This window comes from Muntiacus reevesi, chromosome 9 (genome assembly GCF_963930625.1).
Source record: "Muntiacus reevesi chromosome 9, mMunRee1.1, whole genome shotgun sequence".
NCBI lineage: Eukaryota > Metazoa > Chordata > Mammalia > Artiodactyla > Cervidae > Muntiacus > Muntiacus reevesi.
In genome coordinates this window covers 12219891-12241158 of record NC_089257.1, presented here as the reverse complement: position 1 = coordinate 12241158, position 21268 = coordinate 12219891, and the positions used below count along the sequence as shown (strand labels likewise).

The 21268-nt window shown below is 37.3% G+C and overlaps 2 protein-coding genes across 2 annotated transcripts; both read right to left on the bottom strand.

The window, feature by feature from the left end:
* Positions 1 to 220: 220 nt before the first annotated feature.
* On the bottom strand, positions 221 to 1198 carry LOC136175646 (olfactory receptor 8K3-like). Its single transcript, XM_065945897.1, has one exon. The coding sequence runs from the start codon at positions 1196 to 1198 to the stop codon at positions 221 to 223; it is 978 nt and encodes a 325-aa protein (XP_065801969.1).
* A 13569-nt stretch (positions 1199 to 14767) lies between these two features.
* Positions 14768 to 20214, bottom strand: LOC136175645 (olfactory receptor 8K3-like). The gene is made up of 2 exons (XM_065945896.1): positions 19297 to 20214; positions 14768 to 14791 (listed from the first exon to the last, which is right to left on the bottom strand). The coding sequence occupies exons 1-2, from the start codon at positions 20212 to 20214 to the stop codon at positions 14768 to 14770; spliced, it is 942 nt and encodes a 313-aa protein (XP_065801968.1).
* Between the last annotated feature and the right edge of the window lie 1054 nt (positions 20215 to 21268).

Here is a 21268-nt window from a genome sequence, read left to right as displayed (position 1 = left end):
GCTCTTATGGTCTATTCTACTGTCCTCTAAAATATACTTACTTGTTATGCTTACATTTCATCACTTCTCAGAGATGGAAAAGGGTTTTGCCTTTTTCTTTTAGCCAATGTGTTTATACCACTTAGGAGTATGACTATCAAATAGAATACTCTCAATTCATGATGATCTTATATGTATTTGCTTTTCCCTCTGAAAGCATCCACAGCAAGGCAGAAAGTACCTAACCTAATTTGTAGGAATGACATGGATGGTGACTTTTAAGGATAGATATTGCAAACTTTTTCCATGTCCTTTGTAATGCATATTTTACATCTTTGTTTCTTAAACTATAGATCAAGGGATTTAACATGGGAATAACAAGGGTGTAAAACATGGAAGCAACTTTATCAGTGTCAAAGGAATGACTGGACTCTGGTTGCACATACATAAATACCAAAGCCCCATAGAACGCGGTGACCACTGTCAGGTGGGACCCACAGGTAGAAGAAGCCTTGAGCCTGCCTTCAGCAGAGCTCATCCTGAGAATAGCTGCAAGGATGAGCAGGTAAGACCCAAGGACTATTAGAAGAGAGAAAATCAAATTAAATCCTGATAAGACCAGGATAATTAATTCAATTTCATGTGTGTTTGAACAGAGCAGGGATAATATGGGGAGACTGTCACAGTAGAAATGACTGATGACATTATAGCCGCAGAAGGATGAATTAAAAATGTTTACAGTGACTAGAAGAGAAACAAATGTGCTATAGAGGTAGGGGATTGCCACCAGCGCCCGGCACACCCTTTGTGACATGATGACCCTGTAGAGCAGGGGGTGACAGATGGCCACATAGCGGTCACAGGACATTGCTGCCAGAATGAAAAGTTCACTAATCATGAACACAATGAAGAGAGGCAGCTGCAAGGCACACATATAATAGGAGATTGTATTCTGATCCACAACAAAATTCATCAGCATTGTGGGTCCTACAGCTGTGGAATAACCCAGATCAGTAAGGGCCAGGTGCCTGAGAAAGAAGTACATGGGTGTCTGCAGCCTGGGGTCCACCTTAGTGAGGATGATCATGCCCAAGTTGCCCACCGCTGACATCACGTAGATGATGAAGAAGAGCCCAAACAGTGGAACCTGCAGCTCGGGGCGGTCTGTGACTCCCGTGAGGGTGAATTCACTCAGCACGGTTCCATTCTGTGTTTCCATTTTATCAGAAAACCTACTTTAATAGAGACATTGTGTAGTCAATGATATCATGAATGAAATACAGTGACTTCTTTCAGTTTACATACATGCATAAATAAATCTAGATTATATCTTAAACACAAAGAAGGACTTCTGTGTCCTTTAAATAAAACAAACAAATATAAATAGAAATAAAAAAGAGAGATGAATATACATCTGGAGAAAGAGAGAGACCTGTAGTTTTTCACTGATGAAGATTAACCCCCCAAAGAACATTTAACAATATTTTGAGGCCATTTGGTTGTAAGCATTGGAGGTAGTTAGAAACCAGTGAGACTGGTATTTATCCTAATATATTAGGGCTGCCGCCAAAACAACAAGGGGGCTTCTCCATGGCTTAGTGAGTAAAGAATCTTCTTGCAATGCAAGAGACTCAGGAGACATGCGTTCAATCCCTGGGTTGGAAGATACCCTGGAGGAGGAAATGGCAATCCATTCCAGTATTCTTGCCAAGAAAATTCAGTGGATACAATCTGTGGGGTCACAAAATGTTGGACATAGCAATAAGGAATTATACAGACCAAAATGCCAAAGGGCCAAGACTGACCAGCTGTGGTATATGTGTGGATATAGATATGGATTGATATAAATATAGATGAGGGAAACATATCTAAAAAAATTTTTATAAATTTTAGGTGCTATTTTATAGGTGAAGGCAATTTTTTCTGTCATCTTTTGTGTAATGACCATCACACCATTGCTTTCACAAAATTAAATTCACATAATACTACATAGTATACATGCTAAACTTTACCTCATAGAAAATGAAATCCAAATTGCAACATGCATGGAAACATTTAGAAGCCCTTACATTAAAATAAGTTTATCTGAAGCCCTTATGTCTACAGGGGGTGCAAGGTGATAAAATTAATACATTTGACCAATATTGAACAAAGGTGTAAACATAAGAGAATTCTAACATATGATACCACACTGTTGTTTTTTTTTTTATTCTTATTCCCCCCCGCCCCACAGGGAAACATTCCATATAACATACATGGGTTGATATAATCTCTGCTATAGCAATACTTTTTGTATATGCAAATGAGTACCCTAGCAAATATGGTAGGTTATTTCAATCTCTTTCTTGCCAGGTTGTGGGAAGATATGTGAGATTTAAACATTTAATTGCATTGATGTTATCTGAAATACCCTTCAAATATCTAATACATAGAATTTTTGTGTGCATTTGCTTTTAATTTCTTAGTGGAAAAAGCATGCTACCTGAATTGGATTCTCCCTACACATGCACGTATAAATTCTTTTGTGTGACTTCCTTCTTGGCTGTACGATGGTGCACAGAGTGCTATGCTACCCAGGAAACAGCCCTCAATGTCTCCACTGCCCCCACGGCTGCAACTGGGACTATCCGTGAGCTCTTGCTCAAGTTTTTTAACCTTCTACATAGCTTAAAATATGTAATATATATTTTCTCAAAATGTAACATTTTTTCTTCCTCCCCAACTGCATTTTCACTGAAACTGACAAATATTGAATTGTTTGTAACACAGGCGGTATATTTAGCCAGGGAGAAACTAAGGTCACAATGAGGAAATTGAGCCACTGGAGAGACTGTGATGTAACTAAAATTTGTTTTAGATAACGAAGTTTCATAAATACTTCCTTTGGATAAAAGGATTCTCTATAGAAAAACAAAAGTTTTAAAATTATTATATATTACAAAATATCATACTGAAAAAAAAATTTAAAAAGGATATACAAGCATACATCTATATCATCTATCTATATATATTTATATGTATCATATATTTCCAGAATATTATTTTGTCTGATTTCACATTAAGGCTGCAAATATCCTCTATACAACATTAAATGCAGAGGTATAAGTACAGTGAATTAAAGATATATATGAATACTCCTAAGAAAACATCATTCTTATCATGAATATTATTAACAAAACAGGATACCAGAGTAGAATGTAGATTTTTTTAATGTAGATTTTTTTAACGTAAAAGAATTCACTGAGGTTTGCAACACTGTACAGTAGGTGGTGATCAAAACCATCCTCAAGAAAAAGAAATGCAAAAAAGCAAAATAGTTGTCTGAAGAGGCCTTACAAATAGCTGAGAATAGACGAGAAGCTAAAGACAGAGGAGAAAAGGAAAGATACAGCACCTGAATGCAGAGTTCCAGAGAATAATAAGGACAGATAAGAGAGCCTTCCTAAGTGATCAATGCAAAGAAATAGGGAAAACAATAGGATGGAAAAGACTAGAGATCTCTTCAAGAAAATTGGAGATACCAAGGGAACATTTAATGCAAATCTGAGCACAATAAAGGACAGAAATTGTATGTACCAAACAGAAGCAGATAATATTAAGAAAAGCTAGGAAGAATACACAGAAGAACCAAAAAATATTAATAATAATAATAATGACCCAGATCACCAAAATGGTACGATCACTCAATATGCCAGCAAATTTGCAAAACTCAACAGTGGCCGCAAGACTGGAAAAGGTCAGTTTTGATTCCAGTACCAAAGAAAGGCAGTGCCAAAGAATGTTCAAACTACTGCACGATTGCACTCATCTCACAGGCAAGCAAAGAAATGCTCGAAATTCTCAAAGCTACAATTCAACATTACGTGAACTGAGAACTTCCAGAAGTTCAAACTGAATTTAGAAAGAGCAGAGGAATCAGAGATCAAATTGCCAACATCCATTGGATCATAGAAAAAGCAAGAGAATTACAGAAAAACAACTACTTCTGCTTCATTGACTGTGCCAAAGCCTTTGACTGTGGATCACCACAAACTGTGGAAAATTCTTAAAGAGATGGTAATACTAGACCACCGAACCTGCCTCCTGAGAAACCCATACGCAGGTCAAGGAGTAACAGCTGGAACCAGACATGGGACAAGGTGTCCTTTGCCAACAAAGGACTGTATAGCCAAAGCTGTGGTTTGCCAGTAGTGATGCACATATGTGAGAGTTGGACCATAAAAGAGGCTGAGCACTGAAAACTGATGCTTTTGAACTGTGATGTTGGAGAAGACTCTTGAGAGTCCCTTGGACTGCAAGGAGATCCAGCCAGTCAGTCTTAAAGAAGATCAATCTTGAATATTCATTGGAAGGACTGATGCTGAAGCTGAAGCTCCAATACTTTGGCCACCTCATGCGAAGAGCTGATTCATTACAGAAGACCCTGATGCTGGGAAAAATTGGCGGGAGGAGAAGGGAATGACAGAGGAGGAGTTGGTTGGATGGCATCACCGACTCAATGGACATAAGTTTGAGCAGGCTCCAGTAGATGGTGAAGGACTGGGAGACTTGGCATGCTGCAGTCCATGGGGTCACAATGAGTCAGACACGATGGAGTGTCAACAATTAAAAGAAAAGCAATAGCAAAAAAAAAAAAAAAAAAAAAAAAAAAGATTTTGTAAAAATATACTAATGCTTTACTAAAAAAAATAAATAAGAAATAGAATTGATAGTATTACAAGAAAAATAAGTGTCAGGATTCTCTGTGAACTCTAGGAAAGTAAATAAAAATATAATATTCATAAAATTAAATTATGTATGTGTTGATTGGAAATCCACATTTATCTCATCAAGTGTGTTGCTTATAAGATTTTGAACTTCTGATATCCTAACCTATCCCCATATACATGCTTTCTTGTATCAGAAATATGGCACTACAAATAGGCAAACATGAAGTAACATAAATCTTTGTTTAGTTTGCTTCTGAAAGGCTACTGAAAGAAAAAAACTCTACACTGGTAAACGCTGATTTTCCTATAAGATAAGGCGGGGGAGTATTGAAGAGAACTTTTTGTTTGTTTCACCAGCTTTAGAATTGTATGATATGTATGAAATTACTTTTCCATAGCTTACTACCTGTGCTGATCTCCTGATTATTATTTTTAGAACTATACTCTAAAATAGTTATGTGTTTTCTGTCCAGTTCCACTGGAAACTGAACTTGCTGGATTGCAGATTTACCAAAACACTGGGTACTCAAAATTCCTAGCCTCCAAAAATTTCTTTTCACATCACAATGCAAGATGGAAAACCCTGCTTTTGCTCATCAGGAGATCAGAAATATTCCCATGAATACCTTGATTTAATTTTTCATTAAAAACACAATATTTTGGGAAGGCAATAAGATCCCAGAGTCACTAAATGACTAAGAATTTTGAAGAATACCAAACAAGGAGGTGACCACCAGCAGCTTTGTAATTCTGACTTAATTTTTTTCTTTTAATTCTTGAATCTTCAGGTTTTCTTGTCCCACTGTTGTGTCCTTTCTTATTAATAGAATTAAGCATTTATAGAAAACATCTGTTGCCATTGCTCAGTTCCTAAGTCATGTCAGACTCTTTGTGGCCCCATGGACTGCAGCACGCCAGGCCTCCAAATATTAAATAATATGACACTGATATTTCAAAGATGCTCCTTAGTGTTTGTGAAAATATTTGAATGGTTATCGGCAGGAAAAGGGATGCAGTTCTATTCTGGTCATACATTATCAATAAAAAGTTGTACATGGAAAAGAACCAAATATCCTCATGTTTTGCCGTGATTTGACATAGAATAAAACTGCTATCTTGCAAACGTCACCAAAGCTATCCATCTGTTGTTAAAATAAGGCACCACATGAAATATGCTATTTACCTGTAATGAAACCTCTAATGTTCTCATGTGATTTGCAACACAAATAGAACAATTTATGCATTTTTCTCTCCCTCTGTGACCCTCCTTGAGGAGTTGCCAAGCAATTTTTTGACTGTCCCTGAAGCATTAAAATATAACAGAATGCAAGTAATGAGGTGTAGCTATTAATAATCCAGAGCAGTTTGCATGTACCTGTAAATAAGTTACATATATTGGTTTCCTATTTTTTTTTACCCTTTATTAATGTTCTCTTTTTTCCTGCTTTGATGGTTAATTTCTGTACCCATTTGAATAGGCTGTGGTGCCCAATTGTTTAGTTAAATATCAGTCTAGTGTCATTGTGAAAATTATTCTTTTTAAAATTTTTATTAACATTTAAATGAATAAACTTTCAGTACAGCCAATTGCTCCTCGAAATATAGGTGGGCTTCATCTAACCAGTTAAAGGTCTTCAAAAACAAATACTGGGGTCCTTTAAAGGAAAAAGTGTCTGTCTCTAGACATTATGTAAGTAATTAAATAAACTGAAAGTAACAATGGATCATGTAGATTTTATATATGTATACACCTATATATAAAGGACAGGGAGCTATATTTAATATCCTGTAATAAACCGTGAACGGAACTGAACTGAATAAACCATAAAGGATATATATATAGTCTTTATCTGCTATTTCCAAATTGATCCCTCCCCCCACTTACCACTTGAACCATAAGTTTTTTTCCATGCCTCTAGTTTATTTCTGTTCTGTTGCTAAGTTAGTTTGTAGCATCGCTTTTAGATTGCACATGTAAGTGATTCATGCGGTATTCGTCTTTCTCTTTCTGACTTCACTTAGCATGATACGCTCTACATCTGTCAATAACGGTCCAAGTGGCATTACTGCCTTCTACTTCTATGACTGAGCAGTGTTCCATCATGCACAGGCACCACACCTCTATCTGTCCATCCCTCAGTGGACAGCTGTCTCCCAGGTCTTGGCTTTTGTTGGCAGTGCTTCTATGAACCTTGAGGTTCATGTATCTTTTTGAATTGCTCTTCTCCATACATGTGCTCAGAAGCGGGATTGCTGGGTCACACGGCAACTCTACTTTGCACTGTTTTCCATAGTGGTGACGGTGGTTCAGTCGCTAAGCTGTGCCCATCGTGGCAGCACCGAATTATATTTCCACCAGCAGTGTAGGAGGATTCCCTCTTCTTCACACCCTCTCTAGCATACACTATTTGTCGACTTTTAAAATGATAGTCATTCTGAACAGTGGGAAGTGATAACTTACTGTAGCTTTGATTTGCATTTCTCTAATAATTATCAAAGCTGTGCATCTTTTTATATGCCTATTGGCCATTTGCATGTCTTTTTGGAGAAATGTCTATTTAGACCTTCTGCTCATTTTTTGACCGGGAGCAGTCTTCCCCTAAACATAGACATATTCCATTCACTCAACTTCTCAAGTGCTTATTTAACCAATATTCTTACAGAGGGCTACCTGACAACTTTAATCAAATTTAAGTTCCATCCTGGCTACTTCCTCTTTTTCATTCTCATATTGCTCAACAACACCAGCCATACTATAGAGCTCACTTTTCACTCTTCAAATTTTCTGTATTTTCTCTAAGCCTCATGAAGAAAGAGTCTTGGTTGTTAAAATAGCAATGCATGTTTATTTTCCTGAATGAATCATTTATGTAATATTTATCAGCCATTCTTTTTGTTCCTTTTACTCTGCTAGTACTACAGAAAAACTGTGAATGTACTATACATTTTCTGCTTTATAAAAATAAGTGCTTTAAGAAAGAAACACGTTAGTAGGTCACACGTGAGAACACGTGGGAATGGCAGTTAGATGTGGGCCTGAAACCAGGTATGGGTGAGTATCTGAGCAGGGATTAATCTTCTGTTAATGATATTTTGTTTCAAAGTAATGAAGAGTTTTCTTTATTTCTATGCTTCTCATACATCAATTCTTGTTCATCCAATAGAGGCAAATTTACAAGGCTTAAACAACACCAATAATAGTATACATTCACTAATACATCATCCATTGTTAGCATATCCTAGAGTGAATTTTAAATAGTATATTTGCACATATTTTCCAGTTTCTAGAGAGAGCATTTTTCACCTCTTTGTTCCTCAAACTGTAGATCATCGGATTCAGCATGGATATTACTAAAGTATAAAATAAAGATGCCATTTTATCAGTATCAAAGGAATCACTGTATTTGGGCTGCACGTACATAAAGAAGAGAGGGCCATAGAGTATGATCATCACTGTCAAATGAGATCCACAGGTGGAGAAAGCCTTGTGTCTGCTTTCTCCTGAGTTCATCCTGAAGATGGCGACAAGGATCAAGATATAGGACACGAGAACTATCAGAAGAGATGAAACCAAATTACAAATTGAACAGATCAGAATTATCCATCTAATCTCACCTGCGTCTGAACAAAGCAAAGATATCAAGGGCAGACTATCACAATAGAGATGATTAATGACATTATGACCACAAAAGGGTGAAATGAAAATTTTATGACGGTCAGCAGAGACAAAAAGAGGCCGCATAGATAGGGAATGGCCACTAGTCTGTGACACAACCTTTGTGACATGATGCTTGCGTAGAGCAGAGGGCTGCAGATGGCCACGTAGCGGGCATAGGCCGTAGCAGACAGGATGAAAACTGCACTGACGATAAACGTACTGAACAAAGTGAGCTGGGTAGCACACCAGTGATAAGAGATTGTACGCTGATCTACGGCAAAATTTACCAGCACTTTGGGCCCTACAGCTGTTGAATAGCCAAGATCAGTGAAAGCCAGGTGTCTGAGGAAAAAGTACGTGGGTGTTTGTAGCCTAGAGTCTATCAGGGTGAGAGTAACCAAGCCCAGTTACCCCCACTGAGCCCAAGTGAACAGTGAGGAAGAGTCCAAACAAAGGCGCCTGTAGCTCCCGGAGATCCGTGATTCCTACGAGCATGAATTCAGTCAGCAGCGTCAGATTGTGTTTGTCCAGCCAGGCCATTCGGGAAACATAAACTGGGAATAAATGTAAAAATAATTATTAACCTTCATGAGCTATGACGAGATTATCATTGTAATAAGTGGCTAGAATCTTAAATCTCATGCTTATGGTTTGTTAATTTAATTGGCAGCTCAGTTCTCTCTCTCCCAAGTCACTTAGCTCCTGACAGGTGTCTTAGATATGACATATAAACAGCAAAAAAATAAAAATAAACAAAAATAAACAAATTGACTTTAATCTAAATGAAAATTAAAACAAAGTTTTTTCTGTCAAAGGACAGTCTCAAAGTTTTAAAAATGTGACCCTCACAATGGAAAAAGTTGGGAATCATATGCCTGATGTGTCTAATGAATTGAATAACGTTTTGTATAAAGTATTGAATAATGTTTTGTATAAACACTTTTATAATTCAACAACAGAAAAACACCCAAATTAAAAACAAAGGACGTGAACAGAAATTTCTCACAGGAGATATAAAAATGACCAATAATCACCTGAAAATATGTACAAAATACAACGGACAAGAGTGAACATTGGACCTTCATGTAAAACTACACGAAGTACAGAGGCTAGAGAAGCCAAATCATCCCCAATCCTTCTCCCCCAACCCCTCTGCCGGTGCCACCAATTATACCTTTCAACAGTAAATGCACGAAAGTAAATGTAATCTCCAAAGAGAGATCAAAAATATATATTTAAATGCATATATTTAAATATCAAAGCAAGTTTTGAGAGACAATAAAGTGAGTTTTGGTAAGAGCTACTAAATAAATAAAGAATGGAAAATAATCTAAATTTTAAGCAAAAGATGCATTCCCACTTCATAATTTTGAAAGGACTGTCCTGTGCATAAATTTGTAATTATACAGGTTTTCTTTTTCATTCCAGTCTCCAATAGATGTCCAGTCAGTCATTTAAGGGATGATTTGACAGCCTCAAAGATTTGTAGGTGGGAGGGAGTGAGAGTCCTCTAACTAATTAGATATTATGGTGTGATGAAGCCACAGTGTAGTGAAATGAATGCTTTAATATTTTATTTTGACCTCACCTCTAGCAAAAAATAAACAATGATGACTTTCAAATGGCATTGATCCTTGCAATGATATGTATATATCTGGGAAACTCATGTTATATTAGAAGCAGGTAAATTACAAGGACTATAAACACATGGATATAATGCCTTTAATTCAGACATAGTTGAGAAACACTGTGGGAATCTGTCATTATCTGGTGTTAAAATTTTGAAGTAAATTCAATTTATATCAAATCTGCCCTCAATCTTTTCCAGCACCCAGGACTTTTCCATTGAGTCATGTATGCATCAGACAACTGAAATACTGGAGCTTCAGCTTCAGCATCAGTCCTTACAATGAGTATTCAGTTGATTTCCCTTAAGATTGAGTGGTTTGATCTCCTTGCTGTCCAAGGGACTCTCAGGAGTCTTCTCCAGCACCACAGTTCTAAGGCATCAATTCTTTGGAGTTCTGTCTTCTTTATGGTCTGGCTCTTACAACCATACATGACCACTGGGAAGACAATAGCTTTGACCATATGGAACTTTGTTGGCAGAGTTAAGTCTTTGCTTTTCAACACACTATCTAGGTTTCTCATAGCTTTCCTGCCAAGAAGCAATCATCTTCTGATTTCATGGCTTCAGTCACCATCCACAGTGATCTTAGAGCCCAAGAAGAGGAAAACTTTCACTACGTCCACCTTTTCCCCTTCTATTTGCCATGTACAATATTATGGACCTCTGCCCATAGTTCTTCAGGCACATTGTTTACTAGATCTAATGCCTTGAATCTATTCATTATCTCCACTGCATATTCACAGAGGATTTAAGTCATACCTTAAAAATGAACATTCAGAAAACTAAGATAATGGCATCCTGTCCCATCACTTCATGGCAAATAGATAAGGAAACAATGGAAACAGTGAGAGAATTAATTTTGGGGGGCTCCAAAATCACTGCAGATGGTGACTGCGGTCATGAAATTAAAAGATGTTTGCTCCTTGGAAGGAAAGTTGTGGCCAACCTAGGCAGCATATTAAAAGGCAGAGACATCACTTTGCCAACCAAAGGTCCATCTAGTCAAAGCTATGGTTTTTCCAGTAGTCATGTATGGATATGAGTTGGTCTGTAAAGAAATCTGAGCACCAAAAATTGATGTTTTTGAACTGTAGTGTTGGTGAAGACTCTTGAGAGTCACTTGGACTGCAAGGAGATCCAACCAGTCCATTCTAAAGGAAATCAGTCCTGAATATTCATTGGAAGGACTGATGCTGAAGTTGAAACTCCAATACTTTGGCCACCTGATGCAAATAACTGACTCATTTGAAAAGATTCTGATGCTGGAAAGATTGAAGGCAGGAGGAGAAGGGAATGGCAGAGGATGAGATGGTTGGATGACATCACCGACTCAATGGACATGAGCTTGAGCAAACTCCAGGAATTGATGATGGTGGGCTGCAGTCCATGGGGTCACAAAGAGTTGGACATGACTTAGGGACTGAACTGAACTGATACCTGGCTGGCCTAGTGGTTTTCCCCAGTTTCTTTAGTTTAAGCCTGCATTTTGCTATGAGAAGCTGATGAGCTGAGTCACGGTTGGTTCCAGGTCTTGTTTTTGCTAACTGCAAACAGCTTCTCCATCTTTGGCTGCAAAGAATGTAATCGAATCTAACACCAGAAAAAAAAAAAAAAATGTTCTGCTCAAAAGAACCTGGAGTAATAGGCAAATTTGGCTTTGAAGAATAAAATGAAGCATGGTAAAGGCTACCTGAATTCTGCCAAGAGAATGCAGTGGTCATAGCGAATACCCTTTGTCAACCACACAAGAGACGACTTTGCACATGGACATCAACAGATGGTCAATACCGAAATCAACAGGATATTAGATCAGAAACTTCAGTTATCAAAACAGATTGTTAAAGCTATGGCTGAATGATCATGGTGGGCTATTAGGAAATCAACTTCAAGTCATTGATGAGGCCATGAGTCACTGGACTCTTAGAATCAAAAACAGATATAATCTACTCACCTCTAATGAGGAACCTTCTGTTCCCAGTGTGTTCCTAACAACCCAGTGAGAAGAATTTATGGGTTTCTTTGCTCCTTTGAGACTCTGCCTGAGGAGAAATGATACAGTCTGATAATTAGATGCAAAGCCTTTTAAAGCTTCAAGCAAAGCCAATGGGATGTGTGGGGATTATGCAGGACATCTTTACATTCCTATGCAAATAAAGGTATATTAGATAACTTTCCACAGTTTTCCCTGGTTAAGTTTCCTCTACTGCAACCCAGAGATCCAAAATCAATTGTATTAATTGGGCAGGCATTTTAGATTTTCTTGCAACCCTTAATTTTCTCCTCTTAATATAGCAGCTTTTCATGACTTCATGGCTGAGGATGTAATGGACAAAGGTTTGAACAATGCTTATTGCACTGTTTTAAAAATTCACAAGGGAAAATAATATTTATGTTATCAACTTTCTCCTTATTCGTGGTGTTTTATTATTGGAGTTTAATATACATACTAATGGGGCACAACCTGATGTCTCAGATGATAAAGAAACTGCTTGCAATGTGGGAGACCCGGGTTCAATCCCTGGGTCACAAAGATCCCCTAGAGAAGGAAATGGCAAACCACTCCAGTGTTCTTGCATGGAGAAGTCCATGGACATAGTAACTGGTGTTGCAGTCCATGGAGTTGAAAAGACTTGGACACAACTGAGTGACTAACACTTTCATACATATTAACACACGTGTACAACATACACTTAAAACTTAACACATCTGTATAATCAGAATCCAAATTAAACAGCAATAACAAACCCTAAACTAAAACATTACCAGGAATCCAAAAGAACCCTTTATTTTTCTTTTTACCATGAACTTTTCCACTAACACACACACACACACACACACACACACACACACACACATTCATATAACCACTTCTCTGACTTCTAACAACATAGATTATTTTCACCTATTTTTGTTATTTTATATAAAATAAATTCTGTATATGTTGCTCTTTTATGTGTATATGTCTGGCTTTTTTAAATGAATAATAATATATAGTTATAGATTGCTCAAAGTTTATTTTGTGTACAATTCCATTTTGTGAATAAATCACAAATTAGTTAAACTTCATTGCATTGTTAAATATAAGGATTGCTTATAAGGAGGTTTATAATTAGTGACTCACTGGAAAAGACCATGATGTTGGGAAAGATCGAAGGCAGGAAAAGGGGATGACAGAGGATGAGATGATTGGATGGCATCGCCAACTCAGTGGATATGAGTTTGGGTAAACTCCGGAAGTTGGTAATGGACAGGGAGGCCTGACATGCTGCAGTCCATGGAGTCGCAGAGAGTCGGACACAATTGAGCATCTGAAATGAACTGAACTGAATTGAATTAGTGATACTGTGAGCATTCTATTTCATTCTATGTTTCAACAAAAATAAAACTTTTTTTCCATAAGTCTGAGTCTTTATAAAGTAATGAAAACTGGATTTTTGCCCTATATTTGTTAAAGATAATCATTTGTAGTTTATAAAAATGATGTACTAATGTTATGCAAAAGTTTTTGATAATGGTAATTAAAAAGTTACTCCCACACTCCTTGTGTCCCTATTATTATTCAATCTAGAATGGTTTAATCTTGAATGCATTTCTATTTGGGTACATTCCTTATACTGAAATTGCTGAGTCATAGGAGAATCATATTCAGTTTTATTAAATACTGCAAAATGAATTTCCAGAATGGTTATAATCAGTATGAATTCTCACTCACAAATAGTTATGATTGTTCAGTATCTTAGTCAAGACTCAATATTTTCCATTATTTTCTTTCTAGTCATTCTGGATGATGCATACAGGTATCATTAATTTTAGTTTATTCTAATGCTGAATGAAATTGGAAACATTTTCATGTGTTGAAATGTTACTTAGGTTATTTTTTTTGAGAAAGCACTTTTTCATGTCTTTTGTTAACTTTGTATTGTAATTCATGTCAGTTATTTACTGATTTGTAGGAGTTATTTTTGTATTTTACATTGAATCCTCTCTCAGATGCACTCAATGTAAATAACACATGTCTGATTATGTATATATGATGTGAATATTCATTCACACTATGAGAGTTTCTTGTTCATACCGTCAATTTTGGTGTACAGAATTTCTTTAAATAGTCCAGTTAATCTTTTTAAATCTTATGGAGTTACTTCTTTGTGTGTTCTGCTTAACAATTGTACCTATTTCAATATTGCAAAGATTTCCTACTATGCTTTCCTCTAAAGTGTTTGTTGTTTGCATTTTCACGTTTGGATCTTTAATCGAGGTAGAATTGATTCTGCATAGCATATGTGCCAGAGAAGGAAATTGTAACCCACTCCAGTGTTCTTGCCTGGAGAATCTCATGGACGGAGGAGCCTGGTGGGCTGCCGTCTATGGGGTCGCACAGAGTCGGACACGACTGAAGCGACTTAGCAGCAGCAGCAGCATATGTGTAGGTATCTGAATCCTGTTTTTCCCCTAAAATAAATATGCAAATGACTCAATAGCATTTACTGAAAAGATGCTTCTTTCTCATTTAGAAAGCAGTGATTTCCCTAAGTCAGATAAGAGTAGATGACTGGATCTGTCTCATTCATCAGTCTTATTTCATTGATCAGTCTGTGCTCAGCAAACTGTTTTCTAAATTTCTAAAGCTTTATAACAGGCCTCAATGTCTGGTAATGTACCTTCTGCTACTTTACTCTCTTTCTTTAAGATTATCTTCACTATTTTTGGTGTTTTCACTTTCTGAATAAATTTTAATATACAAAGTGTCAGTATCTTATAAGTACAGATCAGTATCTTTTATGTTTGTATCTATTGGTATAATTTTTGGAGAGTCTGTCACTTAATGTTATATCCATTCATGTTTCATTTAATGTTATTTATACCCATTTATTTTTCTCCTCATTTGTTCCCTTCCCTTCCCCTCCCTTCCCTTCCCTTTCCCATTCTTCTTGCATTGCTGTGTATAATATATTGCATTAACAGCATAGAAAGTGACCTTATATAATGACCCATAACATCAGATTGTTTTTATTTAACACCTATAATGACTATATTTGCTCAAAACATGCTATTGCTTACCTTCCAGTACCCACTGTTACTTAGGAAAGGAACTGCTGCATTATAGAGAATGCACATTCTAAAATTTACTGTTTGCTTATTTTCCCAGTCTTTATAGCAACATACACTTATTCAGGCAACTAAAAGGGGTTTAGTTTCTTCACATTCTCATCAAAATCTCTAACTGTTCAAAGAAACTTGAATTTTGCCATCTTGCTGGATGTGTAGTGAGATGGCTGTATAGACTTGACTTTCATTTAGCTAATGATCAGTGATGTTTCTGAACACATTTATATGTTTTTCGATATTTTGATGTATTCTTTTGTGAAGCAGTTCTTCAGATATCTTGCTCTCTTTTCCCCAATAGTCTGTCTAGCTCATACTGATTTTAGGAATTAGGATATCTGTTCTATTTTTACTTTTTTTACAAATTATTGATACCAGTACTTTGTAGGGTGCACTTGTTTCAAATGTTCTCTCAAGATTTCCTTTTCACTCTCCTATGGTGTATTTTCATAATTTTGTACAAAGTGTTATTTTTCTATTCTTTAGAGTTATTACTTTTTGTCACTAGTCTTTGTTTATCACAAATCATGAATGTGTCTATTTATTTTTTGTCAAGAAACTTTGTGATTATAACATTTCTATTATGTTTTTATTAAGCAAGTAAATGACTTAAATGTCCATGGTTTACACAGGAAGCCTAATTGTACTAAGTTAATTTACTAAAAATATCTTCTTTCCTCATTACATTTCAGTTGAGTTTTTGCTTAAAATCAGGTGAAATTGTACATGTGAGTTTATTTTTGGACTCTATTTTCATTTAGTTTATTCGTCCTTCTGTTCAAAGTTTCATTGATGGCACACTCTTTAAAAATAATCTGGCTTTAAAAAAGACATTGAATACAAGCAACTCCTGCAGCTCAATTCCAGAAAAAATAAATGACCCAATCAAAAAATAGGCCAAAGAACTAAACAGATATTTCTCCAAAGAAGACATACCAATGGCTAACAAACACATGAAAAGATGCTCAACATCATTCATTATCAGAGAAATGCAAATCAAAACCACAATGAGGTACCATTACACGTCAGTCAGGATGGCTGCTATCCAAAAATCTACAAGCAATAAATGCTGGAGAGGGTGTGGAGAAAAGGGAACCCTCTTACACTGTTGGTGGGAATGCAAACTAGTACAGCCACTATGGAAAACAGTGTGGAGATTTCTTAAAAAACTGGAAATAGAACTGCCACATGACCCAGCAATCCCACTTCTGGGCATACACACCGAGGAAACCAGATCTGAAAGAGACACGTGCACCCCAATGTTCATCGCAGCACTGTTTATAATAGCCAGGACATGGAAGCAACCTAGATGCTCATCAGCAGATGAATGGATAAAGAAGGTGTGGTATATATACACCATGGAATATTACTCAGCCATTAAAAAGAATGCATTTGAATTAGTTCTAATGAGGTGGATGAAACTGGAGTCTATTATACAGAGTGAAGTAAGCCAGAAAGATAAAGAACATTACAGCATACTAACACATATATATGGAATTTAAAAAGATGGTAACAATAACCCTATATGCAAAACAGAAAAAGAGACACAGATGTACAGAACAGACTTTTGGACTCTGTGGGAGAAGGCGAGGGTGGGATGTTCAGAGAGAACAGCATTGAAACAAGTATATTATCAAGGGTGAAATAGATCACCAGCCCAGATTGGATGCATGAGACAAGTGCTCAGGGCTGGTGCACTGGGAAGACCCAGGGAGATGGGATAGGGAGGGAGGAGGGAGGAGGGAATCCATGGCTGATTCATGTCAATGTATGGCAAAAACCACTACAATGTTGTAATTGGCCTCCAAGTAATAAAAATAAATGGAAAAAAATTAAAAAATAAATAAAATAAAATGCCACTTAAAAAATTTAAAAAGGCATTGATATCTGTTATTGGCACTCCTCTGGATTCTTTCTTCACATAACATACTCTCCTGACTACTCTAGATCTTGTGCATTTCTATATAAATTCTGATGCCAACTTAAGTCTTAAAAATGGAATTTTGATTGCTCTTGCTTTAAATATATAGGAAAATTTAGGGAGAACTGATTTCATCATATTTAGTTCTTTCAGCCATTGAACATGGCACATTGCTGCTTTTATGTTTACTTTAATATTTCTGTAATGTATTTGTAGTTCCTAGCAATGAACTCACTCAAATCATTCATTAGTTTTCCCTGAGTATTTTACAGACTTTTTCTGGTGTAATGAATTGTTGAAAAATTTGCTTTAGCTTGTTTTATGCTAGCATATAGCAAAATAACTATTTTTGTATGCTGACATTATAGCCATCAACCTGGTAAAATTCACTTCTTATTTCCAATATTGTAGCTTGAATTTTATTTTTGGATTTTTTATTAACACATATCCACTTGAGAATAACTTCCCTTTTGTTTTTGTTTCCCCAAGCTTAAAAATGTTTGTTTCATAATTTGACAGAAATTTGAGATGGCAGCAACCATAAAGGGGATATAGCTAATGTTTCATTAAGGCAAATATTTTTGATGTATTGCTCATTGTTGTACTCGCCAGTAAAAGAATACTAACTGCCATCTTCTACTTGTCAGGATGCCAGTGTGATGGGCACTAGTATTTAAAGGTTGTGTAATCAGTTTCAGTTCAGTTCAGTTGCTCAGTCGTGTCTGACTCTTTGCGACCCCATGAGTCACAGCACGCCAGGCCTCCCTGTCCATCACAAGCTCCCAGAGTTTACTCAAACTCATGTCCATCGAGTCGGGGATGCCATCAAGCCATCTAATCCTCTGTCATCCCCTTCTCCCCATGCTGTCAATCTTTCCCAGAATCACGGTCTTTTCCAATGAATCAACTCTTTGCATGAGGTGGCCAAAGTATTGGAGTTTCAGCTTCAGCATCAGTCCTTCCAATGAACACCCAGGACTGATCTCCTTCAGGATGGACTGGTTGGATCTCCTTGCAGTCCAAGGGACTCTCAAGAGTCCTCTCCAATACCACAGTTCAAAAGCATCAATTTTTTGGTGCTCAGCTTTCTTCACTGTACAACTCTCACATCCATACATGACCACTGGAAAAACCATAGCCTTGACCAGATGGACCTTTGTTGGCAAAGTAATGTGTCTGCTTTTTAATATGCTATCCAGGTTGGTCATAACTTTCCTTCCAAGGAGTAAGTGGCTTTTAATTTCATGGCTGCAATCACCATCTGCAGTGATTTTGGAGCCCCCAAAAATAAAGTCAGTCACCGTTTCCACTGTCTCCACATCTATTTCCCATGAGGTGATGGGACCAGATGCCATGATCTTAGTTTTCTGAATGTTGATCTTTAAGCCAACTTTTTCACTCTCCTCTTTCACTTTCATCAAGAGGATTTTTAGTTCCTCTTCACTCTGCCATAAGGATGGTGTCATCTGCATATCTGAGGTTTTTGCTATTTCTCCTGGCAATCTTGATTCCAGCTTGTGCTTCCTCCAGCCCAGCATCTCTCATGATGTACTCTGCATATAAGTTAAACAAGCAGTGTGACAATATATAGCCTTGACGTACGCCTTTTCCTATTTGGAACCAGTCTGTTGGTCCATGTCCAGTTCTAACTCTTGCTTCCTGACCTGCATACTGGTTTCTCAAGAGGCAGGTCAAGTGGTCTGGTATTCACATCTCTTTCAGAATTTTCCACAGTTTATTGTGATCCACACAGTCTAAGCCTTTAGTGTAGTCAATAAAGCAGAAACAGATGTTTTTCTGGAACTCTCTTGCTTCTTCGATGATCCAGCGGATATTGGCAATTTGATCTCTGGTTCCTCTGCCTTTTCTAAAACCAACTTGAACATCTGGAAGTTCTCGGTTGACATATTGCGAATACATACACACAAAAACATTTTATTAAAAGACATAAGAATGTCTTTAAAAAATATTTAATGATAGATATAGTTTAAAAAAAAAAAAGGCTTCCCTTCAATTGAAACATAAACACTTGGCAAAGTGAGAACAGTGATCTGGACTTGAGTGTCTTGCACTGAAACTTGAGGTTAAGCCAAAGTTGACACCAGAAGAATGATCACAACTTGAACATCTACTGTTGACACAAGAAAAACCATTTTTAGTTTGCATGCTTTTCATACATTATTGCTTTTGAGTAATTTGTCACATAAAATAAACAGTTGCATATAATCTAATTTATTGTGCATGCCTTTTATATTTACTTTTATATGGGGATTTTGCAGAGATTTTTCCACACCCTATGCAGAGCACCTTTTGCTTCCTTGTTCCTCAAGCTGTAGATCATAGGGTTCAGCATGGGTATGACCAAAGTGAAAAATACAGAGGCCATTTTGTCAGTATCAAAAGAGTGGCTGGCCTTGGGCTGCATGTACATAAAGGCTAGCGTGACATATAGTACAACTACCACTGCCAGGTGAGAGCCACAGGTGGAGAAAGCCTTCTGCCTGCCCTGTGCAGTGTTCATTTTTAGGATGGCCTTAAGGATCAGTATGTAAGACACAAGGACTATCAGGAGAGATGAAACCAAATTAAACACGGAACAGACCAGTATGAACAGCTCAATTTCCCATGTGCCTGAGCACAGCAAAGTTAGCAAGGGGAGACTGTCACAGTAGAAATGACTGATGATGTTATGGCCACAGAAGGATGAAAGAAATATCTTGATGGTAGTTATCAGAGAAACAGAGGTGCTGTAAACATAGGGGACGGCGACCAGCACCCAGCATACTCTCGGTGACATCACTACTGTGTAGAGCAGAGGGTTGCAGATGGCCACGTAACGGTCATAGGCCATCGCCGACAGGATGAAGAGTTCACTGATCATGAACAAGATGAAGAAAGTCAGCTGTGTAGCACACCAGTGGTAAGAGATTGTGTTTTGATCAGCTATGAAATTTACCAGCGCTTTGGGTCCCACAGATGTGGAATAGCCCAGATCGATGAGAGCCAGGTTTCTGAGAAAGAAGTACATGGGTGTCTGTAGCTTGGAGTCCACCTTGGTGAGAACGATCATGCCCAAGTTTCCCACCGCCGACACTACATAGATGGTGAGGAACAGCACAAAGAAGGGAGCCTGCAGCTCAGGCCGGTCTGTGATTCCCGTGAGGATGAATTCAGCAGGCATCGTTTGATTTTGATTGTCTGTCCAGGCCATCAAGGAAAGTAACTGTGGGAAGAACCATAAGAATAGACAGTGGGGTTCAGAAGATACCACCTGATAAAAGTTTAGTATGCAAAACCATTATGTGTAAGACGAATCTAATTATTTTTGATGGAGTGATATAAAACAAGACTCAGCTCCATCACTGAACCTGGAACCAAATTTAGAAACCATCATAAGGTAAGATGGAGTTCCCTGGTGGCTCAGTGATACAGAATCTGCCTGCAATGCAGGAGAGGCAGTTTGGTCCTGGAAGATCCCCTGGAGAAGGAAATGGCAACCCACTCCACTCTCCTTGCCTGGGAAATCCCATGGACAGAGGAGCCTCGCAGACTACAGTCTATGTAGTTGCAAAGAGTCAGACACAGCTACACCACCAGCACCAGCATCATAACCTAAGATATATAGAAGTCATTTTATTTTTTGTCTCATGTACTGGTTCTCATTGCAAAATATACACAATTCCTTTATGGCTCTGTTAGCAAAATATCATTATAAACATTTGGGCAGAAAGAGAAACCTGATTTTTTTTCAAAAATATTTTTCAGTTGAAATACATAAAATTGTTAAAAATGTATCAAATTTTAGAAAGAATTATAATACAAAGTAACAGTCCTTTCTTTCTTTCCTTTGGAACTTCAGTTCCAGTCTCTGAAGAAAACTATTAGTAACTTATTTGATAGACTTTGATTTACTTCTCTTCAGTGTAACCTTACATATTCAAACGTTATTTTCATTCCAATATCCATTTTGTAAGAAATTGTACTAAATTGATTATCTCCATAGAAAATGGTGAAATTGAATCTTTAGCTCATCCATATAAAAATCAGTCACAGACTGATCAAGAACTTTGTATTAAAAGAAAAATTTTAAACTCACAGTGCTGAAACTGAAGCTCCAATATTTTGGCCACCTGATGTGAAGAGCCGACTCATCAGGAAAGACCCAGATACTGGGAAGGATCGAAGGCCAAAGAGAAGGGGCAGCAACAGACAGGATGGAGGGACGGCAGCACCTACTCAGCGTAGCGGATCTGAGCAAACCGCGG

Excerpts from the sequence above, each read along its gene's own strand:
- LOC136175646 (XM_065945897.1), bottom strand. The coding sequence starts at position 1,198 with ATGGAAACACAGAATGGAACCGTGCTGAGTGAATTCACCCTCACGGGA.
- LOC136175645 (XM_065945896.1), bottom strand. The coding sequence starts at position 20,214 with ATGGCCTGGACAGACAATCAAAATCAAACGATGCCTGCTGAATTCATC. Across the intron at positions 14,792-19,296 it reads CAAAAGGTGCTCTGCATAGG|ACTCTCCAAAAATTATACCA; the intron begins GTGTGGAAAAAT and ends ATTAAGTGACAG.